Source organism: Sardina pilchardus, chromosome 19 (genome assembly GCF_963854185.1).
Source record: "Sardina pilchardus chromosome 19, fSarPil1.1, whole genome shotgun sequence".
In the NCBI taxonomy this organism is placed as follows: Eukaryota; Metazoa; Chordata; class Actinopteri; order Clupeiformes; family Clupeidae; genus Sardina; species Sardina pilchardus.
The window spans coordinates 10164722-10174721 of NC_085012.1; the positions used below are offsets into that span (position 1 = coordinate 10164722).

The 10000-nt window shown below is 47.7% G+C and overlaps 1 protein-coding gene across 3 annotated transcripts in view; it reads right to left on the bottom strand.

Annotated features, from left to right (window-relative positions):
- Positions 1-10000, bottom strand: part of LOC134065662 (guanine nucleotide exchange factor VAV3-like) — an 88914-nt gene that overhangs the window by 71122 nt on the left and 7792 nt on the right. For all 3 annotated transcript variants that reach the window (XM_062520647.1, XM_062520646.1, XM_062520648.1), the window contains exon 2: positions 4684-4800. In XM_062520647.1, the coding sequence (XP_062376631.1) occupies positions 4684-4800 (117 nt within the window). The remainder of the gene's footprint in view (positions 1-4683; positions 4801-10000) is intronic.

The window sequence follows — 10000 nt, forward strand, 5'->3', positions numbered from 1 at the left end:
TACGAGGCAAAACTTACGGTGGCTCATATTTTCCAAACAATTCCTCAGACGGGCCAAATTAACTCATACATTTTTGAAAGACCTCTATGCTTTCGTGTTCCACAAGAAAAAAAACATTCAAAAGAAGCCTTCAGCTTGACACGAGAATACAAAGTGATTGATTTGCTCATTTTAAAATCCGAAAAGGAGATGAATAGGGGAAATTGATCGCATTAGAGTCTTCAAACTCCGGGCCGCAAATCTCATTAGACGGGCATTAATCTCTGCCACTGAGGCAGCACCAGCAGCAGCAGCAGCTCTGTCTAGGGGTGTCTCTCTCCTCGCCGGCCTCACGTCTGCGCAACGGACTGCCATCGCCCGGCTCCTCACCAGTGTCTTAGATCAGAAAGGCAGATGCGCTCAAACTTCGAATTTTATAGAGTCTTTGGGTGCATAAAAAGAAAAACTAGTTTAAAGCAAAATAAACGCACTCTCGAATATAATCTTGTTATTTTATTTAACTTGAAAGCATGAACAAGACGGACGCGTTTCGGCTAACAGCCGTCCTCAGCATCTACACCAGTGTCACCACGAGACGAGAGACGAGAGACTTCACGCCACGTCAAGCCCCTGTGAGATGACTTTTGTGGCTGAGGACTGGCTGAGATGCGTGTTGGGGCCGTATTTCAGTGACTCTGAGTGGGCTTTTTTTTGAGAGCGTTTTTGTTTCTGTTTCTGTGGCCTCGTGTTGTAAAAGTCGTGTCAGGTTTGGTCCTGGCGCTCCGGACGCCTGACTGTCGGCGGAGCCGGCCGGCCGAGGGCAGGAGCGAGCGTCAGATGAGTCGGGCAGATGTTGCTCGGCGAGGTGGAAGGCGCCCGCTGATCTGTTTTCCTCGCAGTGGAGTGTTTTTCTCACTCGCTCACTCTCTCTCTCTCTCTCTCTTTCTCTTTCTCTCCCTCCCTCTCTCTCTCTCTCCCTCTTGCTCTCTCGCTCTCACTCACTCCCCATTGCTGACTTTTGCTCTCTTTCTTTCTCTTTTTCACTCTCGCTGTGGCTTTCATCCTCCCTGTGTCTCTCCCTCTCTCATTTTTCCCCTCTCTCTCTCACACAAACAACACACACATACACACACACACACACACACACACACACACACACACAAACCCCACAGCGAAACAGAAGGCAGCAGTGCAACAGTGGGGTAACATATGTGCATCTGCAAAGACAGATGTGGCAGCAGAGCACAGCACACTTCAGAGACATCCACACCAGGCCCCAACGTGAGAGAAGAGAGCGCCACAACAACCCCATCTCCTCTCCCTGCATACGAGGCGAAGTAGCCGCACAGTCACCCCTCCTCAAAGGCATCGCCCTCGACCTTTCATCGGCTACACTGGGGGCTGTGCTGAGAATGGTCACCGTATTCAAAAGCACAGTCCCAAGTCAACGACACACTACGTCAAATCTGTACCTTCTTTGTGAAGCAGCAAGCCTTGTCTGAAGGGCACTTTTCATTCCCCGAGAGGCCGAGAAATCCATTACTAGACAGAATTACCTGAGGTGGGGAATTGTTTACATAAAAAGGTTGTGCCATAGGGTAATTAGTACAAATAAATACCCCTAAATTATGCTCGATAAAATCCCTAACCAATCGAGAAGCACCTTATTGGTGTTTGTGTGTGTGTGTGTGTGTGTGTGTGTGTGTGTGTGTGTGTGTGTGTGTGTGTGTGTGTGTGTGTGTGTGTGTGTGTGTGTGTGTGTGTGTGCGTGTGTATGTGTGTGTGTGTGTGTGTGTGTGTGTGTGTGTGTGTGTGTGTGTGTGTGTGTGTGTGTGCTGAAGCCTGTGGGGTTCTACCAGGACACAGATGCACAAAGCAGGCTTTGGTGTTGATCTTCAGCTGTGGGTCCTCCACGTGCGAGCCAGATCCAGTAGGCAGAGCAGAGGCACGTCGGGCGGCAGCCTACAGCCGGCAGGCTGGCGTTCTAGAAGAGGAGCCTCTCATGTTGAAACGATTGCACACAGCATGACACACGCTGTGCTTTTTCGAAGAGGAATGGTGAAACCAAGTTCTCCCACTCTCTGCCTTCCCCAACTCTCTCTCTCTCTCTCTCTCAGTCCTCCTCTCACTCTCTCTGCTTTCGTCTCTCTCACTCTCTTAGTGATGGTTTGCCTCCCTCACCCACACTGGCTTCCTCTCCCCTTCTCTCTCTCTCTCTCTCTCTGAGGACTATCAACATTACTTTCCATCCAAAGCACAAATGAAAGCTAGCAGAGTGGATGTTTTATTCAGAAGCCCTGTCACGTCTATTTTTGAAAAGGAACGAGGACAACACGGAAAGAGTTATGCCGAGTGCAGCTGACTGATTGTTTTTTCGGATTTTTTGTTGTTGTTTATGTATTTTTACTTCTTCGTCGTGGTTACTCCATTAACGAGCAGAGCCGAACCGAGCGCACTCACGAATGTGCAAAATCCTTGTGCGTCTTTTTAATGGCCAAACCGGGGGAAAGAGAAATGCCATGGCAGAAAAAAGAAACGGCTTTCTCTCCCCTTCTACCAATCTCCAAGTCAGTGGAGCGTGAAAGGCACACATCTGAAACACTCTTGACAAAACAGCCATGACAGAGCACATAGAAAAAAGGCCATATCAAACAAACTCACAAACGGAGACTCTGAGATAAAGCCTGAGGATTGTGGAACGTCAAATCTGACACAGTACATTTTCACCAATAATAAAGTGATATATCAAAGGGAACCATGTATGAATCTTCTTCCGCAAGCTTGAAATTTGAATATCATTTAATCAAATCATTCTCTTCCCAGGCTGCATGTGTGTATGAACATGTGAGAGATAAGTGAATGGAGTTCGCGTTTAGCTTCCGTCTTGCATGCAGCTCAAGTGAGAAATTAATTGAATTCTATATTTGCTGTAGCACATGATCCAACAGAGCAATGCATAAGGCATGCTTGCGAGCGAAATCCTTTGATTGGAGTCCAACACCGCCTTCATTAAAAATGACTTAATTCAGCATGACCAGATGCGGGGCAGGAAACGTTAAAGCACTTGAACGCGTAGAGCTGTAGATGTGACGTGCAAAACTTGTGTGTGTGTGTGTGTGTGTGTGTGTGTGTGTGTGCGTGTGTGTGTGTGTGCGTGTGCGTGTGGCCGTGTGCGTGTGTGTTTGTGTGTCTCTGGTGCATCTTAATGAAGTTCTCGATTCAACAATTCTACATAGACCACCATTCTACATAGAATGAGGGATAAACCTTACAGAAACATCTGAAACATCTGATCTGAGGGGTTTACAAGATTTGTGAGGGTTTATATGACTTGAGTCAACACATTAATGTTGATTCTACTACATCCATTTTCCACAGTTCACATTATTAAAGAGAAAAAATTCATGAGAAACATTTGAACATTTGCCTATAGTTCCATTGAAGATGTCTGAATGGGGTTAATAGGATTTGGTGGGTGCTTGTACTTCCAGCTAGAGTAACAGGAAGTCAGAGTGTTTTGAAAGTGCTTCTGCCACAGACGTTAATAGGTATGAAAGGTCAAAGGTTATCCTCACTGGAAGCAAGAGAGCATCTGGCGTTTTTAAGCTTTGGGCTGCTATTGATTAGCCTGCCACTTAGGCCTCAGGCCTCACAGCTGCCAGAACCATCATGGAAGGAGATGCGCTTCATTCACTCACACGCTCTCTCACACCCACCCACACACACACACACACACACTCATTCACACATTTGCAAAACACAGACTGATGTATGTGGGTATGATACAAATCTGCCAGATTCTCACTTTCCTCTTCCCAACTTACATGTATGTCCATGAGCAAGAACACACAAGCAGACGCCCACGCGTGACCGTTTGCACACATCGCATGCTCTCACACTCAGCCACGTTTGCTCTTCAGAGAACCTAGATTCACCACAAACAGCCGCTTGTTGAAATTGCATCAAACAAGAAGGAAGTCAACCCCTCAAAACCTGCATCTTTCTGACATCCAGAGCATCCAACATTTCCTTTTATAGCCTTCGAAAGTCATGCAGAAAACACACCTCCTGTCATCAAAGCAACAAGGGTGACATACATACACACACACACACACACACACACACACACACACACACACACACACACACACACACACACACACACACACACACATACAGACACACACACAGCCGGCTGGCACCTCCCATCGGTCAGGATTGGCCTATCATCTCTGCTGTGCTCCACTGCTTCTTAATTAAACCAACTGCAGACTATATTAAAATGCCAGCAGGGTAAGCCCGAGTGGCCAGCCTCTCCACACAGCACACAAGGTCCAGGGATGGGGGGGAGGGGGGGAGGGGGGGAGGGGGGGGGGGGTGTTCATCTTTACACATAACATTAAAAAAATAATTGCAGAGCAATATTTCCATCATCCCTCTACACCCATTTTAAAGTCAAGCCAGTGTAAATATTAAAAAACACTTTTGTATGGCTGCAGAAATGACGCACTTTGTCGCCTACACTGTTCTCAGTCTGCAGATAAGCCTACAACTGGGTAACATACTGTGGTAGAAATGGTCACGAGGTCAGGAGGTTTTCCAGCAACTAGTCATTGCATCACAGCTTTTGACGATTGAGTGACAACATGTGGGAGTGCACACCCTTGCTGCTTGCGAATTGTTATTCGTAGGTCCGGATCTTACCTTTCCAAAATCCCTCACGTCGAACAGGTCAAAGGCCTCGAACAGGTCGCTCTTCTTCATGCCGAAGATCTCGGAGCAGGCAATGAGGAATGTCCGGATGTTCTTCAAGCAGAGAAACTGTAGGGAAACAGAATTCAACATCGCTTTGGTCAATTACATCTGCAAGACTAGAGGCTATAATAATACACTGAGGAAAAACATTACTTATACAAAGTGTTTAGATATACAGTTTCAAGTAATTATATAGGGCGCATTAAGGAAAGCTCAAATGAAATGCAGCATATGGCAGGATAACCTCAGGAGTGCCATTGTAAATATAATTTATGAGTAATATCAACACACAAGAAAATGAGAGGATGCAATAGGCCTACATTTGTTGAGATTTATTATCCTTCAAAAGGATAGGGGTTAATCCAAACTAGAGCTACAAAAACAAACCATATATTTCTCTAACGGGAGGCTGAGAGAGATACAAACACGATGACACATTTTGCCTTGAGGGAGGGTGAGAGACTGGGATGGGCAAGTGGGAGAAAAGTTTGGATTCTGTCTAGACTGGGGACAGGAGTTGCCTCGGGAATAACCCCTTTATTTAGATAGCGCTTTCCCTCTAAAAAAAACAGCTCGTGTTAATCACCCAGCACGGGCACATTCAAAACGCCCAGCTCTGTTATGACTGTGTGGCCCCGCGCGAGACGAGCAGGCCACGGCGTGGTCGAGTCTCTTTGGTCTGATCTCCAGAGGGGCCGACGAGGGTGAAGTCTGGTTTACTTTGACACGCACTCAAAACAATGAGTTAGCCATGTGCATGACAGACCACCAGCACACTCTGATTTATGAGGAGAAGACAGCTGGGTTAATTGGATGTATTTCTCTGGCACTTCATTTTGAAGGGCTGAAGGACCCTGGACCTCCCCAGCCAAGCTGCACTGACACATCAGACAATTGAGAAAGGGCAGAGAGAGTCAGATAAAAATAAATAAATAATAAATATTTTTTTTCTGGGCCTCTGCAGCTCAGATGGTTCTAGAACTAATGAGCTGAAGGATCTGGGTTCCATCCAGACACCTCCCTCCCTGGAGACCACTTACCACAGCGTCAGCACTAGCCCAAGCTAAATTAAACAGGAAGATTTACTTCTTTAAAAAGGAGGAGAGTGGAGAGGACGCCAACCACAACCTGCAGTGGGTCAACAAAAAGAGGGAAAAAAACCATCTCGCATCTATATAATTAAGGTTCCTATGAACAGCATTCTGTCTCAAAGAAAGATTGCAGGATGTGGTTAAGGTAATAGGCTACCATAAACCAAGCGGTGAGACTGACATGAAAAAAGGCCTCCAAATGCAAACCACGCCAATCAAATTACCTAAAGAGTGCTGTTTTAAAACGCAAGTGTTTCGTATTGAATGGATATAAACATAAACGTCAGTGAAAAATGCTACAGACTGCTGGTTCTTATCCCAATCTATTCCCCCCTTCCTTTCCAAAAAATCCTAATTCTAGGAGATGAAAACAGCGTAGTATTACTGTTTCAACAACACACACCCATTTCAGATGGCCACAATCAAGAACAAAATCTCTGATGATTAACAGCACTTCCTCTACACACACACACACACACACACACACACACACACACACACACACACACACACACACGGGCAGGAGAGGAGCCTGTGTTAGCATTCAACTGTAATCATGCTGCCCCGGTGCTTCTGGGCTACGCCGGCTCTTTGGGGAATATCGCACAGCCATGTGGGCAGGGGAGCCCAGAAAGCCGTTGACTGAAGAATTCAAAAGCAGGAAATAATAGGCCACAAAACGGGGCAGTCGGGACAAGCCTGTGGCCCTCGGAGCGCTCGATGGCTATCTTAATGGAGCTGTCCGGTCACTGCGCTCTCTGATGCCTCTCCCTGCGTCTGAGGCAGAGAAGGGGGCTTATCGGCATCAGAGGCCCGGGAAATAACATCGGACTTCTCCGACGTACGGAGCAGTTGCTGCTCTATCTGTGTGCATCTGCCAAGGTCCCTCTGGTCTCTTGCCAAACTGTGAAGCGTGTCACAGCGTTTTAGCTCTTTAGCTCTCTCTCTCTCTCTCTCGCTCTCCCTCTCTCATTCTCTCTCTCTACCACTCTCTATCATTCTCGTTCTCTATCTGTCTCTCTCTCGTTCTTTCTCTCTCTAAACGTTTCTCTCTCGTTCATTTTCTCTCTCCCTCTCTCTCTTGCTCTCCCTCTGTCTCTCTCGTTCTTTCTCTCTACCTCTCTCTCTCATTCTCGTTCTCTCTCTCTCTCTAAACGTTTCTCTCTCGGTCATTTTCTCTCTCTCTCTCTCTCTTTCGACTTGTCTTGTGGAGAGGTTTCATAGGAAGTGGGTTCGTTCAGACGGCGTTGAGAACGATACTGAAAGAAACAAATAAATAACACGGCCTCTCTGTTTGTGTCTCCTGCGAGACCGCCGCTCTCTTTCTGACACCAAAAAAAGGCCTCTGCAGTAGCTCACAACTCACAACACACAACGCCACCATTATGCTCCTGTGCTCAGAGAATTATGCTGTTAATATACCTTGCAGACTTGCTTGACACAACACAGGCCACACTATCACTAATCTTCTCTTCACCCACGTACGACTTATAACTTTTATTCCAGACAGCATCCTGTGCTTTACCCACACATGTCACGTTCCAAGTGACAAACTGCTCACCCTGTCGAGTTCCTCTTCCACGTTATGTGCCGAACGCATGAGAAGAAGAAAAATAAGGGGCCTTGAGGGGAACAGGAAGCTCCGACAACGAGGAACACAAACCGAGGCTGACCTGCTGCGGGAGCCTAGTTTGGCGTTTACACATGTATGTATTCTGTTTTGCTATCGCAGTAGCTCATCTCACAAGCCTTTTGTGAGATCCCATCGGGGGAGAGAGGAGAGAATGAGCGAACGGGATAAAAAATGAGCGAGCAAGCGAGCGAGCAAGAGAGAAAGAGAGAGAGATAGAGAGAGAGAGAGAGAGAGAGAGAGAGAGAGAGAGAGAGAAGGAAGCGAGCCATGCAGTGCATTGCTAACCCCCTCTCTGATGCAAAAGTGGCTGTTGGGGGGGGGGGGGGGCAGGGAGGCAAGGTGGGGGAGATCAGGGATGAGAGATGAAGGGTGGCTGACGGAGAAGGTAGGGAGCTGGCTAACAAGCCCACTGAAGCCCACTGCTGCCACAGCTCATTTCACTGAGCTGTTTTGTGCATTAGGCTGCCTGCCTGCCTGCCTGCTTGCCTGTGGACCCCCAAGACTTGATTCACAAACAGCATCCCACTGATGCTGGTATCCTCCTGATCTCTCCACCTCCGAGTACAAAATGGCAAAAAGAAAAACCAAGCCGTGGTCGAGCCTTTTGTCTCTCCAGGACTCCAGGAGTCTTGCTGATACACACTCTGACTCAGCAAGGCAGTGACAGTCCCATCTCAGAAGGCAGGATGGGCTCTAGTGTGTGTGTGTGTGTGTGTGTGTGTGTGTGTGTGTGTGTGTGTGTGTGTGTGTGTGTCTCTTAGAGTCAAGGAAGAGGGCTGCATAATGTAAGGGGGCGAAGCGCTCTACCTGGGAGATAATAGAGAGTTCAGGACGTACAGTGGCTCTGGAAATAGCAATCCCACATTTTCGCTTGCAGAGTCACGTGCCTCGGCTATTACCCCGGCGGAGCCGACGTGTGCTTTGACTCCGGAATGAGGCGCAGGACTTGTGCTTTTGTATGCGCTCGCCGATGCTGGCAGGCGCCATGGCAACACCGCGATATCGCCCTGGGTTTGAAGGGTAAGCGTGTCACGGCTCACGATCACATCCTCGTCTATCTGATCCGGGGCTCGGTTTCATCATTATGGTCGACCTGGCGCGTTCATTACTAATACTTAATGAACGCCAATTAACATCGGGCCTTTGCCTGAGTTGGCCAAGGGAGGAAGTGACACACAGCGGTGATTCAATTACAGGCCTGAAGTCCCTCGTCCCTCACTCAAGATCTGTCTGTTCCGAGACGAGCCACACTGCCGTCCACAGACCTTCTCTTGTCCAGATTAAAAAGTAGTTTTAATATCTACAGTAATTTCCCGCATATAAGCAGCATTGTGTATAAGCCGCAGGGCAATGTTTTATGAAAGTTAAAAGAAACAAAACCATATTAACACCATACTAACTGCCCCCCTGTATTAACCTCATAGCTGAAGAAATTTAGCTAAATCAATGTATTAGCCGCGGCTAATAGTCGGGAAATTACGGGTACACATAGAGAACAGATGCTGCTCTACTATAGCAGAAGGTGGTAAAGAAAATGTAATAGGCCGTAGATCTTATTGCAGACATGATTGTAAAAATTCTTAGACCTGGCCTTGTTAGAGCAGTGTGCTGAAACTGGGTCTGGAAAGCCCATAAACGTCTTCCTTTCTTTGAATGTAAATAATGAAACTGGCACGGCAGGCGTGTGCTACATATGTTAATTTAAAAAGCGTAGGATGTGTAGCGGTGGTGTGTGTGTGTGTGTGTGTGTGTGTGTGTGTGTGTGCGATTGGGAAACGGAGCACGGGAGCGGGGTGGTGGGCGAACGTTCCGCTGACGGAGCAGAAACTGGCGAGCGACGCGCTGCTCTCACATGACCGTCGTCCAACTCGGCTCAGCGCAGCACGGCGCGGCCGGCGAGCTCAGCAACCAGAGACTGACTCACAGACACCCACACCGCTCGTCCTGTGTCCGTCACACACACTCCCAGGACGCCGGATTGAGTATCAAGACCGCTACTTATCTCTTCTGGCGTGATGAGGCAGGACAGACGGCGTTTCTCCTTCCGGAAGGAGGGGGGGGGGGATGGGGGGAAGGATTGTCCACCTGGCACAGAACGAGAGCCGCAGAGTTTCGGGGAGTATTTCTCTCTACGCTCGATACCGCATTCTCCAACCTTGATCTAATTGGCATCTACTGAATGCATCCAGATGCCGGTCTTTAATAACCGTGGAGCAACTCGCCGCTGAAGTGCTCTGAAGGGCTATAAAAGTGACAGATAATGCAACTGCGCTTAATGAATCACTTCCCTCAGATGCCTGTAATTTATGGGCCCCAAGTCTGCTACAACGTTAGCAGAGGAACTTCAAACTTCAGACTAAAGATCTTTCATTTTCAAAAGAGGGTGTGCCAGTGCACTTTTTTGAGTAATGAAATGTGTTTCAAACGTTTTCATACTGTATATAAATTGGCAGTAGCGTGTCACAACATGGCTCCTCAAGGCAGCCAACAAAACCTATAAAACGGAGCTCACTAAGCCGTCATTCATTTGGAAAATCCTGAC